Source organism: Vombatus ursinus, unplaced genomic scaffold (assembly GCF_900497805.2).
Source record: "Vombatus ursinus unplaced genomic scaffold, bare-nosed wombat genome assembly UNPS02014779.1, whole genome shotgun sequence".
In the NCBI taxonomy this organism is placed as follows: Eukaryota; Metazoa; Chordata; class Mammalia; order Diprotodontia; family Vombatidae; genus Vombatus; species Vombatus ursinus.
The window spans coordinates 48,159,294-48,176,700 of record NW_020954557.1 but is presented as its reverse complement, the minus strand read 5'-3'; the positions used below and the strand labels follow the sequence as shown (position 1 = coordinate 48,176,700).

Genomic DNA, 17,407 nt, shown 5'->3' with positions numbered 1-17,407 from the left:
TTTTTAAGTCCCTAGGACTTTTAAGCACATCCTTTTTGTTCTTCAACCAATGTTATTTTTCTGTTAAGGATTTTATTGGCTTTTAGTAACTCAATCTGTGAATTTCTTGAATAAAGTACAACACATATAATTGGTCAGTGATATTCTCATCTTTTAGTACTAGATGTGTTTCTTATCTTTTATCAGAATATGTGTGATGCCTTCTGTTAAGAAAAGTGGAATCAGGTTTTTATCTGAGAGTAAGCTTGTAAAGTTCTTTCTAGCAATTCATGTATCACTGTGAAACATGCAAGCCAATAGTTACAGATCTCCTCCAAACCCAATATTTTCAAGTTTTTAGAGAACCTAGAGCTTCAATCACATCCTTTTATGTAGTTGTTCATTATATTAATGGTACACAAACTTTCTGTTTTATGTTTGATCCAAGTTGTGTTTTTGTTGTATTGGACTTCTTATGAGCTATCTAGCCTTTCTCTCCCCTTGTCTCCCATTGACATCACCTGAAAGGACTGGTAAGAGAAAATACATCCAAGTGGGAGCAGAGAGAGAAATAACAAGGACAAAAACGGACAAACATGAACGCAGATAGATACAAGAGGACACCCACCAGAGCAAAGAAACAATTTCAGGGAATGTGACCTCTCTGTGGTGGAGAGAATGCTGGCTATGAACTCTAGAAAAGCACCAATCTCAGAGCCTAACAGAGACCTACACCTGAGGAAAACTTAATGAGCATTCCACAAAGGGAGAAAAGAACTCTCATTGCCTTGCAAGGTACCTTCCCTCGCAATATGCCCTACATTTGTGCCTCACTATCTTTATACTTTAAATTTGAACCCATTCTCCCTAGGGACTTTGTGCATGCAGTAGAAAAGTATACCTCAGCTTTGAGAAGAATGTTTTGTACCACTTGTTGTTTTTTTCTTTTTTTTTTTTTACGATATCTATTTAGTAAATATCTTTTGTTAAAAGCTTATTGAGGGTATTAACTGATTATCCATAGGAATCATACTATGGGATTCATGAAAGACTTGGCCCCTCAGGGTTACCCTGAGAACATTGAGAGAATCATAACAACCACCTTCTTAGGGTGGGACTTGGTCTAACAACTTAAGTGCAAATTGATAAGTGGCTCCAAAGAGATGCTACACTTCCTTTCAGTTAGTATGAGAGAATGTATTCTCCTACATGCATCCATGAGAATTCATCATAGCTATAGCAAATACCAGCTTTTCTGAATTAGTCTGGTTTGGTATAGTTGACCTACTACTTGGATTCATGTTATCAAATCCCAAAGGAGCTTTTCAAAACTTTGTGTTCTTATTTCCTCTGCGCTGTAATTTGAGACGTCGATATTATTTTTGTTGCTTGTTTCAATATTAAATAGAATTTCCGGAGATTATGTTAAGTAGAAATTTTTGATGAACTGAGATTCTTCAACTTTCTCTCCTCTGATTTTAATAGTAACTCAATTTCAGTTCTCATTTCATCTAACCTGGATTCAGGGAAGAAGTTGTTTCTTGCAATTGCCCTAATTTGTCTTTAATGTATTGCTGTGATCTGGAGCTGTTGTAAAAAACAAACAAACATAACAGGGAAGATCTGTTTGTAATTTTTTCAACATAGTATTAGAGAATAGGGACAACTATGTGGTACAGTAGGTAGAGCACTGGGCTTAGAAACAAGAACACTCATCTTCATAAATTGAAATTTGGCCTCAGACATTTACTAGTTGTGTGACCTGGGGCATCTCGTTTAACCCTATTTACCTCAGTTTGCTCCTCTGTAAAATGAGTTGGAGAAGGAAATGGCAAACCACTCCAGTGTCTTTGCTGAGAAAACCCCAAATGGAGTCATGAAGAGTCTGACATAACTGAAATAACTGAATAACAGAATAATGAAAGCATTTGTATCTCTAGTCCATTCTATGTGCACTTATGGTTTGCTTGTTTTAGTCAAAGGTCACTGCTATCTACACTAAAACATTTCCAATAGATAGGATATTGGTATGTTCCGATATGTTCTGATGCGTCTTGTCTTCTTGTGGCACCAGAACACAATACAGGGTCACTCGTTCCACTCTATTCCATGTTAAGCTGATCATCAGGACAGCTTCAAGCAGAATCAGCCAGCAGCTTTATCCCCTACTCCCATCCCATCCCACATTGTGGGCTATTCCTTTGACTTTTAGTAAAAGTTGTATCACACTGATTGGATATCACCAAAGCCCAATTCATCAACTTTTCAGGTTTCACAGGTACTATGTCTGTCACCATTGTACATTATTCTAATTGGCATTGTTTTGCTTTGCCATCTGCTATCTCCCTCTAGTCCTCCACCTCTAATCATAACATAGAACTGAATCATTTTTACTATTGTTGTACACACTTAACAATGATTTATATTCCATGTTCCTATTTAAGAATGTAAATGAATGGAATGCCTTAAATTTCTATCTTTCTAAAAAAAAAAAACCTAAAGAATCTAAAATAACTAAACTCAGTTTCTTTTTACTAATATGCTTTTAAATTTTTTTTTCCTTTAGCATCGGTGGCCTTCAGTAGACTAGAAGGGCATCTATCCCCATGGTTGATAGTCAGGTGGTCTTGACTATATCTCTTTTTTTCTAGAAACAAATTCTCATTTCATTTTAAAGATCTAGATATTTCTACATACAAATGGATAAGGACCTTATTTGCCATGGACAAATATAATGCAATTGATCTTATTCTTCCTAACTTCCCTATTAGTGTCAAAAGGTACTATTATGTTCACAGCCTAGGTGGTATCCTTGATTTTTCAGTCTCTCACTCCACATATCCAGTTAGTTACAGTCCTCTCCTTTCTGCTTTCACAACATCTTTCATAGACACCTCTTCTCCTCTGACATTGTCACCACCTCATTCCTGGATTATTCCAATGGTCTGCTAGTTTTGACCCCCTGCTTCAAGTCTCTCTCTACTCTATTCCATCTATTAGACTGATCTTCCTAAAGTACAGGTCTGACCATGGGTCTTGACTATACCTTGAGGTTCTACTGTGAACTCTATAGACTTAAAAAATAAAGAATTTTATTTTTCTTTTTGAATGGGCCAACTGCTTAAAAAGTTATTTGGAAAAACCATTAAAAAGGCAAAAATTGGAACTGAATTGTCTTTAAAATGGGTGTTTTGACTTTGGTCAGAGGTTAATATCTTTCTCCTCTCAATAATTCTTTGAATGAGACTCGATAAAATGCAGTCATTCAGTGATTGTCAATGGGAGTGTCATAATGACTATAGAAGAATCCAGGACTGAAAGTTATATGATATCTAGAATGAGTAATACCATATGGTTCTCATAAACATTTTCTATGACTCATCTTCTTTTTTACAAGAAAACTGAGATCTATAATCATATTCAAGCCTTCCTAGAAGTTGAATAATCTTCTATTTGTAAAATGACTCTGCATTAAGATAAAAGAGGACCTTTATACTTCCTCCTGCTCCATCTTTTGTTTGTAAACCACACTATAATTCACTCCCTACTTCATAATGGGTCACAAATGTTCACAATTACTCAAGGCAAATTCCAAATTCCTATAACCAAAATGGAATCTGAGATTTTGTTAAAAGAAAAAATGCTAAATGAACAGTTATCTTACTAAACACAAAGTCATGAATTCTGTTGGTTCATAAAATTATAATATTTTATTGTTTCTTTTCTAACTTGCCTTTATAAAATATTATAGAAAATCTTTGCTCTCATACTAGAGGAAGCTTAAGCTTAAGTAAGCTTAAACAATGTCCATAAAACCCAGTATTTGCTGTATTACAAAGAGAGACATTTATGCATACGTGTAGATTCTTTTCTTGCATCTTTAGTTTTTTGTGCTATGACTTTTGTGCTTTATCATTTGTTTTAAATTTCTCCAAAAACTTGGAAAATTGTGTGTGTTTAAAGAAAGAAAGTGTACCACGAAACAGAATCAAAGTTGCAGAGTTGGAAGGGGTTTTAGGCACTGCATCCAACCCCTTATTTTACAGATTAGAAAACAGAGTCCTAGGAGATTAAATGATTTGGCCAGGGTCACAGAGCTAGGAAGGATTTGAACTCAGGTCTTCCTGAATCCAAAATCAGTGCCCTCTCCAGTATAGTGTTCTGTAAATGACTTTAATTCAGATCTCATTCATTTAGAATGTGTTTTCATTTGGACAACGTTCCAGGGGTGGGGAACCCGGGACCTTCTAGGTCCTTGGGTGTGGCCTTTTGATTGAGTCCAAGTTTTACAGAACAAATATTTTATTTACATTTATTATTTATTTATTTATAATTTATTATAATATTATTATTTATTATTTATTTTATTCTTTATAGAACAAATATTTTATTCCCTTTTATTAAGGGGGTTTGTTCTGTGAAGTTTGAATTCAGTCAAAGGGCCCCACTTGAGGACCTAGAGGGCCACGTGTGGCCTTGAGGCCGCAGGTTCCCCACGCCTGGTAGACTCAAGTTTACCTTTGTTTAGCAAAGCCTTTCTTCCTAATTATGGGAATTATGTGGAAAAGTAGTGCAAATGTTTGTAAACATAACTGCAGGGGGATATTTTAAACCATAAGAGAAAAGGACGTTTTCTGTCATTCTCAAGTATTTTAGAATCACAATTATGTATCAGTAATTAATTTACTAATTATAAGTAATCCTTATTGATTCATTAATGTCCCCTACAAACCTCTATTACACAATACTTTATTCACCTAGTTTTCATTACCGTTAAGTACTTAAAAACAGTGAAAATTCTGACATGTTATTACTTGAGCATAACTCACCCCCAATTATTCTGAGTTAGAACAATTTATTGTAGAAACACCCAATAATTCCATATGCTTAGGTTTAAATGGCATCTGAACGATGTGGGTTATATTTATCCTCAATTTTCCCCATGCATATTTATATCTGACCTTGTTGTCTTCTTCATAAGCAGATATATTATCTAAAGCAGGTAACGGGGGCTGCTGCATTATATTAGAAAGCTGAGACTTGGAACGCTGGCGGAGGGAAGCTCTGAAAACAGAAAGATGAAAGAGAGGTAAGTGATCCAGACAGGTTGGAACGAGCTCCCCGTCTCCTCAGGTTTACACCACGAGCATGAATCGAAAAAAAAAATTAATCCACAAAACTTTTAATCCAGCATTAGTAACAAAGGGTTTCCTGGTAAGATTTGTGATAGAGCTGGGCATTAGGTGATCACCCTAAGATGCAGGCATTCATTTGAACAGTCAGAGGGGCAGAAGTGACCTGCTCACTGATTGCTGAAAGAAGAATCATAAATGGTTAACGCTGGGAGAGACCTTGGTGCGCTACTCTCTTCTTTTTAAAAAGTGGAGGCTAAAGAATGGAGCTACTGCCTAAAAGTAATACAGCCTTTGTGGTCAGAGGCTCATATGTATACAATAGGCACACTCCCACTCCTCCCCACCACCCCTTCCAAGACAAAGCTGTTCTTGTCTTCCTCGTACACCTCTATTCAGTCTGCATGCTACCCTTTCATGATGATTTCTTACACATTTCAAGGCTTTCTTTGATTCCCTGTAATGGAAAACTTGTTGAATTTAGATACCCAAGATCTGGAAATCAATGTGTCAACTTGGGAAAATTCCCCAGAGCTTCAGTTTTCTCATCTGTCAAATGGGGATAATACATAAACCACTTATTCCACATGATTATTATGAAGGAAGTACTTTATGAACCTTGAACTAGGGTGATTTTTAAAAAATTGTCAATGTTATCTTCATTCATTGTAACCTAGTGCTCTAATGTGCTTTGGGACCTCAAATGACAGAAACTGTTTTTGGATCTGATTGATGGGTTTATAAATAGCATACAAACAGCTGGCAGAATACTTGTACACACACACACTCTCAGACACCAGGAGACATGATATCCTCAATTTTCTTCATAGGATTATAGATTCAGAGCTGGAAGGGGCCTTATTTAGACGTCACTTATTTCAACCCCCTCATTTTCCTGACAAGGAAAATGAAACCCAGAGATTTTATCTGAATAGCCCAAGGTCCTCTAACAGATTTATGGGTAGAGCCAGGTTTCAAACTCAAATGTTCTGACTCAATTCAGCTTACTTTCCACTAACTCTAATGCCTTCATATAGATTTTGAGAAGTGAAACCGTGTATATTATCTCAACCCAGAAAAATCAGCTCTCCCCAGAACTGAAGACTGAATCAGAGGGGGCCTAGGAGCTTGGAGCAAGTATTTTCTTATACTCAAGAGGACAAAGGGAGATAATAGGGGTTTTTTTGTTACTTATTTATTTATTCGTTCATTATTTACTTATTTTTACAAATCTAGGGTAAGCAGACCCCCAAGAGCTTTTAAATATACCTATCATTTGTAGATCCTACAAGGATAAACACAGAGGTAGGTAAAATTACACCTACAGAGGTAGGTATCAGGGGTTGCACCTATGGATTAATTTATCAGTCATTCTAGATATTTCTTTGCACATGATTCCCTTCTTCCCTTGAGGGAAAAGGGCATGGTCCAGCCAGATCGCATCACCTAATTTCCTCTGTATAAACACGTTCATGGGTGTAGGGCAGGGTGGTGCCTGGGGGCAACATTGTGTAGGTTCTACATACCAAACACAAGGATCACTCTGTGTAGTGAATATTTTAGTAGAATTGAACCAAGGACATTATCTTTTCATACATGTTCACTCAACTATTGGACCAGTCCAAAAATAGTTGGGATCAAAGAGGGGATACAAAGTTGGTCCAGCCCACAGATGTTCTTCCTCATTGGTCCATCATGATGCTATACTCCACCCCCCCCCATGTATTCTTGGATTCCCTAGCATCAGAGTCCCTTCTTTAGATTAGAGAACATGGGTAGAGTCATTTTTTCCAGAACGAAGAAGTGAATACAAGACAGGTAGGTTTCAACCTGAGAAAAGTAGAAGACACACCAGTGGGTGGTGGTGGCAGTAGCAGTAGAACGCTAGATTAGAAACAGAAAGACCAACTAAGAGGCTGTTGCAATGGAGCGGGTAAGTGGTCATAAGGGTCTGAACTAAGGGTAGAGGCTATGTGAGTAGAGAGGAGAGGATGAACATAGGAGTGGTGGTCAAAGATAGAACTGACAATGTTCCTTTCCTTAGAAGTTTGTAATGGCTTTCTATCATGTCTCATGCCACATGATGTAATTGTGAGCACTGAGGACAATTCTTAAAAGTACGAGTGCCTTATTTGTTTGCAGAACACTAATTTCAGGTGACATGATAGAATTCATTTACCTAACATTCTATTAAGGGGGGACTGAAATACTGCAGAGATGAATCCAATCTTTTAGCACAAAATTTTTCATAAGAGGCAGGGTGACACACTGGAAAGAGAACTGGCCCTTGAGTCAGAGGATCTGGGTGCAAATCCTGTCTTTGACACTACTAATGTGACCTTAGGAAGGTCACTTAACCTCCTGAGAGCCTCAGTTTCTTCTTTCTTCATCTATAAAATGAAAAGTTGGGACAACCCCTAAGGTCTCTTTCAGCTACCAGTTTAGGCCTCCTCACTCATTCCAGTTAATCTTTTCTACCAAAGAGTAACAGTTCCTTTACTATGTGTACATCTTTCTGTAGGTATCAGTTCGTGGTCATTGAAAAAGTTGTTGCTTTTAGAACTCATCAAATAGAAAAAGTACGTTCTAGAATATGACTAATTAATACAAATGGTAAACATTAAGCAGACAAATTAGAATGTTTATTGTGACTTTAATCTGAAAACTCAAACCAGTATCTAAAAATTTGTTAAAAAAAAAATCCCACTTCCTCATTTCTATCACCCTAGACCAGTCTTGGTCCTAGACCACTTTTGCTATTTCCTTCTCTGAATGCTTAACCTGGGAGTGAAAATAATATTCAGATTATTTTCTTTGTTAGAAAAGATAGGCTGTTATCTTCATCACATTTGTGATTTTTAATTTCCGTTGGTAAGCAATGTGGCCGAGTCAGGGAGTCAGACTCAGAGACAGGAAGACTTGACTTCCAGTCTTGTCTCTGGAACCTAATGACTGTGACCCTGACAAGTCCACTGGTCCTCAGTACCCCAGTGACTCTTTATTAAGGAGATCAGTTGCACAAGAGATGCTGATCTGCATTTTTAAGGTGAGTCTCCTCACCAATGTCATGAAAGGTCTAGAGCAACAATTTTTAAAAAATTCCATTTAGGACCATTCCATTGAAATCAAGAACTTGTGTACATAACTATAAGATTACTGGTTGTTGTTCAGTTATGTCTAACTCTTTTGACACTATTTGGGGTTTTCTTGGTAAAGGTACTAGAGTGGTTTGCCATTTCATTCTCCAGCTCATTTTACAGATAAGGAAACTGAGGCAAACAGGGGTAAGTGATTTGCCCAGTGTCCCCTAGCTTGTAAGTATCTGAGGCTGGACTTTAAACTCAGATCTTCCTGACCCTAGGCCTGGCACTCTATCCACTGTACCACCTAATATGAAAGGTCAAAAGACCTGACTCTGGGCACAACATTTAACCTGAGTTTCAGTTTCTTCATCTGAAAACATGGAGCCAATAATATTTGCCCTATCTTAAGGGCTGTTACGATGAGAACATTTTGTAATATCATATAAATGCTATTCATATATGAGTTCTCCAGAAAGCGGGAAGCAACCCATGTGTTTGATGATCAAGGAGTGGTTGAACAAATTATAGCACATTATTATAATAAAAATTATTGTACCATAAGAAAGGACACATATGAAGGATGCAGATGATAGGGTGCTCAGGACTCAGCCCGAAGGTTATATCTCTGGAAGCCTCCCAATTTCTCAGTCGGCCCCTGTCCTGTGAGAAAATTTACTCTTGTTGCAGAAAACATTCTCTTATCAGAACTGACAGAGGGGTGCCTGGCCCAAGGATTTTTGTCCCTGTCTTCCTCCTGCCAGATCCCCAAGGTCCATGCCTCTGACAACTCCCTCAACGTCTGGAATACTCCCTACATCTTCCCATCCATAGCTCCCAAGGACACCTGACCCCTTAGATTGCCTAATTAGTATCCCTGGCATTCCTTTCCCCTGCCGCTTTTCCATATAAACCCCAGCAACATCTTCAGTCTCTCACAAGTTTCCAAAAGGGACCCTAGCCCACTTTTTTGCTAAAGTGTAACAATAAACTCTTTGCCAAGTGATTAAGAGAAGTCTTGAGTGTGTAATTCATACCAGGCTACTCTGCCTTGGCATTCTCGGGTCCCAACACCCCACAACTTCATCACAGAGAAATGCAGGAAGACTTAAATGAAATGATGCAGAGCAAAGAAAGCAGAATTAGAACAACAATGTCCAGGATGTTCTAAAAGTCTTTGTACGGTTTTAAACAATTAAAGATATTAACATTTTAAACAAATTGTAAGTAATTTGTAATTTATAGGTTATATATGAAATTTCATTTTGTTTGAATGATTTTGTTGATTGGTGCTAAGTTTAAGATAAAATGTAAGCTATCATTATCAAAAGTTTAACATATATGATGACAGAAAACTGCAAAGCATAACATAATGGTTTTGACACTCAAAATTTTTGTATGCCTTTCACTCTTCAGAGTCCTTCAAGTTAAGTGAATGTTTTGTGGGAAGGTGACTTTTTTCTAAAAAGATGTATCTTCAAAATGAAAAAAAGAAAGAAAGAAAATTTTGCTACAAAGGAAAGCAACCATGTTCAGAATGCTGAATGAGTTGGTATTTGAATTCAGTTTTTTTTTTTTTTTTTTTTTTTAGGCAATTGGGGTTAAGTGACTTGCCCAGGGTCACCCAGCTAGTAAGTGTCAAGTGTTTAGTCTGAGGCCGGATTTGAACTCAGGTCCTTCTGACTTCAGGGCCAGTGCTCTAACCACTGTACCACCTAGTTGCCCCTGAATTCAATTTTAAAGAGAATATTTTTATCAGAGTCTCTTGAAACTTTTTATTAAACAATTAACAACTGAAATGAGACAGTCATATAAGTGAGCATCTTCTCAGGGCACAGACTTTAATTAAACGTCCTGGAAATAGTGCAGACAATGGGAGAGACATGCCCTGATATTTCATTAATTGTGCTATTAGACTCCAATCTTAACTCAAAAGAAAACCCTTAGAGACAATATATTGATAACAAATATAATTTGACTGAATTCTTTATATCCACATCTTTATTGTTATGTGAGCAATTTGATTTAAACCTCAAATTTAAGGTTCAAGATTAGAGTTTAGCATTTTCCCAGTAAAAATACAGAGCTATACCATTAGGGTGAACAACCTTATTTATGAACCCAAGGAAGTAACGAGTTGCTCAACAGATCTTTGGAAAACCTATCTTGACTGCCCCACAAAATACTTTGCTCATTTAATTCAGTAAAAAAAAAAAAAAACAGTGTAGGATGTCTGGTGGATTACTTTGGCAACAGACTTTTTAAAAAAAATTATTTGTGTTTGTCAGAGTGTGGTGCTAATAAAGAAAAATTCATGGGTTTGATTTTCAAGATAAAATTATATAACAATTGGTTTGGGGGAACGAAAGACTAAAAACAATTACTTTTCCATTTATCAACTTTCTAGGCTCAACAAACAATTCTTTGATCCGTTATGACCTCCCTCTCCCTTCCTCCTCCACATGATCAAGAATATCTCTTGCCTCTTAGAACACCTAGCTCCCTTTAAGGCTCAGCTCAAGTGGTGCTTCTTACTAGGAACCCTTCCTAATCCTCCCAGTTATTAGTCCTCTTTCACATATCCCCAAAATACAAATTACTTTGTATTTACTTATCAGTATGTACGTTATTTCCTGCCCTCCGCCCTCCCCATCTCCATCCCCATAGAGGCTCCTTGAGAACAGAGATTGTTTCATTTCTATCATTGTATCTCGAGAGCCTGGCACAGTGCCTGGTAAGTTTATTTATAGGTGTTTGAGCAACACTTTTTGAATTGCACCCTCAGAGAAGCCTTCAATTAGATTGAGAAGGAAGCCAGCATAGACACAATCCATTTATTTGCTGATTGTTGATGGGCGTGTGCTTCAGGATCCTTCTTTAAATTCTGTTCACTGATATGTGACCTTCAGAATTATACTAGTGGAGAACACAGTTTTAGAAGAACATGGAGAAGTTTTGAAAACCGTAAAGGGCACTGTGTGGTTTAGGCTTACCGTAGACTGTCCCGATAACTCCCCCTTTGGAAGGTCTGCTTTCTCTCAAGTCTGGAATCTTCAGGCACATCATCTCCTGTACAAGATAGCACAAACAACCTTTTAGCACATGGTGAAAATAGAACAGATGATAAGGAGAACCATTTATTGTGATGTCAAAAATGGCAACTGCAATATGCATGTTTGTTCGGCGTAGATAATACTTATTACCACCATCGGGAAAAACAAGGCTTGTCACCCATATAGCACCACTGAGCTAAAAATGTCCAATTCCTTGGCATTTAGTCAATGAGATTCCATAGTGTCCTATGTATTGTCCCCTCAGGAAGAAAAAAAACATAATGAGAAACATACAGAGCCTGGGGACAACTTCTCACGAAGGACAGGCAATGGAAAACAAAGCCAATTTAGACCCACAGAGTCATGCAGGTGAAACTAAATGGACACATAGTTGACTCTGTAATGCACAATGTGAAGGGGGGAAGTTTGTATTTATTTAGTTTTAAAAAAACTTTTAGGAAGGAAGGAAGGAAACAGACATTTATTAACCACTTTCTATGTATTAGGCACTGTGTTAAGCACTTTGTAAATATTATCTCATTTGATCCTCTGGGATCAAACCCTGGGAGGTAGGTGCTATTATTATATCCCATACTTGAAGAAACTGAGGCAGACAGGGGTTAAGTGTCTTGCCCAGAGTCATACAGCTAGTAAGTGTCTGAGGTCATATTTGAACTTAGGCCCACGTTCTATCCACTATGCCACCTAACTGTCTCCCAAAAACACAAAACCAAAAACAAAATACATACACACACACACACACACACACACACACACACACTTTGGAGATCTCATAGCTTTTGAGATCTCTACTTCTGTGTAAAGTGCATAGATACACCTGAGAGTCACCCTCTGTCCATTTACAAGCCCACTTCACAAGAGTAAGGAAAAAGGACACTTGCCTTCCACTGGCTTTTCATTTAAATTTTGGTCTCCTTGACTTTGCAAAGTCACCAGAGTGAAGTAAACACCTTTCCTGTTCAACAGCTCCTCGTGGGTGCCCCTCTCAACAGCCTTTCCAAGTTCAAATCCAATGATGACATCTGCAGTTCGGACAGTAGACAGGCGGTGAGCTACTGTGATTGTAGTACGTCCATGCTGACCCTGTGAGAAAGAATGGGTAACATTTTTTCTTTATTAAAAAATTAAATTTTATTTTTTTTAACGTCCAAAAATTAATTTTCTCTTCCTCCCATCCTCTCCCACCAAATTAAAAAAATCTTTATGAGAAACATGTATAATGAAGACAAACAAATTTTTTCATTGGCTGTGTCCAAACACATATATTCCATTCTGTACCCTAAGTCCATTATTTCTCTGTCAAGACATGGGTAGCATGGTTCCTCACTGGTCGTCTAGAATCACTATTGGTCATTAAGTTGATCAGAGTTGGGCAATACTTTAATGAGAGAAAACTGAATAAAGACCAGGAAACACTGAGTCAAATTTTCTCCTCACTTCCTTAGGATGCTTTAATAGATCAGAAGTTTGCTGTATAGGAACCAACCAACTATGCATGGACTAGTTTGGGCCATCCCACGGTCTGATAGTCAAAAAGGGAATCTCTCTTTAGTACCTGCCACTGATCTAGAACTGAGAATGATAAAAAAGAATAAAAAAAAATTCAAATACTTTAAGTCCTCTAAGTTATTTAAAGGTTGGCAGTATTTCAATCTTACAAATATTCAACTACTAGGTTCCACAATAAGAATGAAATTTTCAATATATCCCTGACTTATTTAGGTCAAAAGAAAACAAATGCCTTTTAGACATGCAACATGTTTCCGGAACATGCAAAAGAAACAGAAGATGGATATTGTCTCTGACCTCTGAAGAGCTTACCTTCTAGTTCTGACCCCTAAAGGTCAAAAACTTACTTGTAGAATAATAGTCTCCAAACCTTTTTTTTCCAAATTTTTTTTAAAATTTTAAACTTAAATACTAAAACCTAAATAATCAATAAAAGAAGAAAAGAAACATATTATAAACTTAAATATTAAAATTTGAATACAAAATAAGAAAAGAAAAAAATTGCCATGTACACAGCAGAACAAATATACAATAATAAATTTCCATTTCAAGAAAGTCTATATAATAAATACTATCCATTGTATTCTGAGCTGTCCATTTTTTCTTTTCTTCCTTGTAAGTTTTCTTTTGTTTTCTGCTGTGCACTTTTTACTTTGTTCTTTTCTTTCCCCTACCTCCCCCTCCCCACCAAGAAGACTACAATTAAGCATGGATATATAAATATATGTATATATTCACATGTATGTACATATACATATATACACATACATGCACACATGCATATACAAATATATACACATATACACACCAAGATATATATATATACATATACACATACATATATGCATTTAAATATACATACATATACTTAGATGTCTATGATCATACTCACATATAGACATATACATTCATATGCATCTATGTAAGATCATACTATATCATGCGTCCTCTGTTTCTCTGAGGGTGGATAACCTCTTCCTTCATAGGTCCAAGTCTTTCCATATTTTTCTAAGTCCACCAACTCATCATTTCCTACACCACAGCAATATTCCAACCCTATACTGTCTAGTTATTTTAAAAAGTCTAAAACAATATTGACTAATATGGCTGACATATAGTGTAGTTTCCTTATTTTTCTCTTTTGATTAAATCTATTTTAGCTTTAACTTTGATTGAGATCATGATTACTACCTCTTTTTTTCCCCAAATAAATTCTACTCCTGTTCTTTATTTTACATTTATGTGTATCTCACATTTCCTAATCCTCTTGACTCCTCTAATTTACTTCTACCCACTAACTTGCCCTCCTATTACTTAATCTATCCCCCTTCCAAAGATCCCTCTCTTATCTTCCCACTCCCTTAATCTAAACACTCTTCTATACCTCCACTTATCTTATTTATTCATCCTCCCCTCTAAAAATCCCTCCCTTATCCTCTCCTCCTTTCTATCCCTTTAAGATTTTATTTCTTTCTGAATTTAGAAGACTTTTATACCCTTCTAAATATATATGTATTATTCCCTCTTAAACCTATTCCCTATGAAAGTAGGCTTCCAGAACTACCAGCCCTGCCCCTCCTCATCTAATTCTTCTGTGTCACTTCCTCCTCTAGTACCTCATTTGTATAAGATAATTTCTCTTTTTACCTTTTCCTAAATGGTTTTACTTTTTAGAATCCTATCATACTCAGATCTACTTCACTCTTCCTTTTGAACTACATAATTACTTATAACAATCTTAGACATACATTTTATATTTCCTCATATAAAAAGTAAACAGTCTGTCCTTATTGAGTCCCTTATAATTAGTCTTTGATACATACCTTATATTTCTCTTGGATCTTATATGTCAAATCTGCTAAAGTTCAGGGTTTTTTTTTTGTTTTTTAACAAAATCCTGAAAATCTGGCAATTCATTAAATGTCCATTTCTTTTCATTCAGGATTATGCTTAACTTTGCTGGGTGTGATATTTTTGGCCACAACCCCAGTTTTTTTCTCTTCCGTATATAGTGTTCCAAGACCTGTGGTCTTTTAGTGTTGCCACTGCTAGGTCTTGTGTGATTCTAATTGTTGCCCACCGTATTTAAATTGTATTTTTCTTGTTGCTCATATTTTCTCCTTGATCTGGGGGTTTAAGAATTTGACTATGATATTCCTGTAGGTTTTCTTCATAAGATCTCTTTCAGGTAGTGATCAGTGGATTTTTCCTATTTCTATTTCCCCTCTTGTTCTAGTGCTTCAGGATAATTCTTTAATTATTTCTTGTATTATTGTATCAAGATTCTTTTTTTGGTCATAGCTTTCAGGTAGTCTCATTTTCTTATGTTTTCTTTCTTTCTTTTTTTTTTTTTTAAGGCAATTGGGGTTAAGTGACTTGCCCAGGGTCACACAGCTAGTGTCAAGTGTTTGTATTGAGGCCGGATTTGAACTCAGGTCCTCTTGACTTCAGGGCGGTGCTCTATCCACTGTGCCACCTAGCTGCCCCACGTTTTCTCTTCTTGATATGTTCTCCAGATCAGTTGTTTTTCTTATGAGATGTTTCATGTTCTTTTCTATTTTTTCATTCCTTATATCTTGTTTTGTTATTTTTTGATCTCTCATAACTTTGCTGGCTTCCCCCTGCCTAATTCTAATTTCCAAGGAGTTGTCTTCTTCCTTAAGATTCTAAATCTTCTTTTCTAATTGGTTGACTTTCCTTTCATAATCTTCTTATTTTTCTAGGACTGTTCTTTTTAAAAAAAAAAATTTCCTCAATCTTTCTCATTTGATTTTTAAAGTCTCTTTAAAGTTCTTTTATGAATTCTTTTTGGGCAGGTGACCATTTGACATTACTCTTTGGGGTAGGAGAGGCTTTTTTTCCTTCAGTATCCTCCTTTGAAGACAAACCCTGGTCTTCTTTATTCCCATAGTAACTTTCTATGGTTGGATTCTTTCTCCTTTGCCTGTTCTTTTTTTTTTTACTTTGTTGCAGCTTATTTTTTGTAATCACGTCTAGCCCTGGGATATGGAGGATGTTACCTCTGGTCTCATATCCTCCTTCAGTTCTCCCCTCTACCCTGGTACTGAAACCAGGAACTCTGCCCTCCTTTAAGTGCTCACAAGCAGCACAGTCCCTGCCCCACTGCTTCTGCATGCACCATGCATGTGCTGGTTTGTTCTTGCCCAGGGCCATGTCTCAGCAGCACAGCTGGGTCTGCTGTTCTTTATCAGTAGAGGTTCCCTTAATCTTCCCCAGCTCAGACTCAGACTCCCAACACTGTCTGGGAAGTGAAAGTTTCTGTGTCTGAGGCTGAGGCTACCTCCCAATCCAGCAAGCCCCAGGGCTTCCTGCTTGCTCTTTCAGTGGAACTAGTCTGGAGGTGTTTACATTTCACAGGGACCAAGCCTCATCCTGGAATTTTTCTTTGGATCTTCTCAGGGTTGTCCCAGGAGGACCTCTGTTCTGCCCTAACTCTTGTTCATTTTTACTGCTCTTCACCCTGAGGCTCTATTTTGTCTTGTTTGTGGGGGAAATCTGAAGAGGTTGGAATTTTCTGACTTACTCTACCATCTTACCAGAATCCTCTTCTCTCCAAATCCTTTTTGATCACATACCTTTATTAGCAAGAACATTTTGTTATGAATCCCCAATATGTACAAGGTGTCCCAAAAGTCCTTGGGATACCACATGTACATATTCACAATATGTACATGTATACATATACACACCTACATGTATGTACACGTATAGATATAAAATGGTATGTCCACATTACTGGACCAACTTATCCATTATAAAACATACACAAAATAGAAATAAAAAAGACAAAATAAACAATATGTATAAAATAATTTCTTTTACATGACTGTGCAAAAACCTTTCTGCTTCCACTAATTACTAAGTATAAAAATTTAGTGAGAGAAATGAGATTGAAGCCTGGTTCTAAGTTCAGTTTATTTGGAAATTTTTTGGAAAAAAAATTTTGGAAATTTTAGTGGCTGTCATATATGAAAAAGATACTTACAAAAGATAGATAAATCCAAATGCATATCAATGACTATGCTTGCTCAATCATAATGCTCATTTTCTAACCCCATCTATCAATTATACAAAGATTTTTTAATTGAAATTTTGCTGGTAAATTTCCACTTTCCTTGATAACAATTAGTTGTTTTTGGAAATTAATCAGAAGATATGATTTTAACAAATAGGTCTAAAACCCACTGAAACTCTTCACTTGGAAAATTTTTAATTTAAAATTTAGTTCCAAATTTTGGAAATGTAATGAGCATTTCTATAAAGGACATGCATTGCTGAAAGAAAGAAAGAAAGAAAGAAAGAAAGCAAGCAAGCTAATAAGAAACATTTCTCTCAGGTAAAAAATGTTTATCTGTTTTCAAAACCCTCCTCTAGCATGTGTCTTTTGAAAAGCAGTTAGTTTCTCCTCCATTGTTTAAATGTCACTTTTACCTTGAAGAGACATATTAAATGTGTTCATTAAAAAAAAAAAAAAAAACAGGGGCAGCTAGGTGGTTCAGTAGATAGAGCACCGGCCCTGGAGTCAGGAGAACCTGAGTTCAAATCTGACCTCAGACTGTGTGTGTGTGTGTGTGTGTGTGTGTGTGTGTGTGTGTGTGTGTGTGTGTGTGTG

The 17,407-nt window shown here is 36.7% G+C and overlaps 1 protein-coding gene across 3 annotated transcripts in view; it reads right to left on the bottom strand.

Annotated features, from left to right (window-relative positions):
• Positions 1-17,407, bottom strand: part of ABCB11 (ATP binding cassette subfamily B member 11) — a 115,585-nt gene that overhangs the window by 35,889 nt on the left and 62,289 nt on the right. For all 3 annotated transcript variants that reach the window (XM_027865671.1, XM_027865672.1, XM_027865673.1), the window contains 3 exons: positions 12,147-12,348; positions 11,185-11,260; positions 4,941-5,043 (listed from right to left, as the gene is read on the bottom strand). In XM_027865671.1, coding sequence (XP_027721472.1) covers positions 4,941-5,043; positions 11,185-11,260; positions 12,147-12,348 — 381 coding nt within the window. The remainder of the gene's footprint in view (positions 1-4,940; positions 5,044-11,184; positions 11,261-12,146; positions 12,349-17,407) is intronic.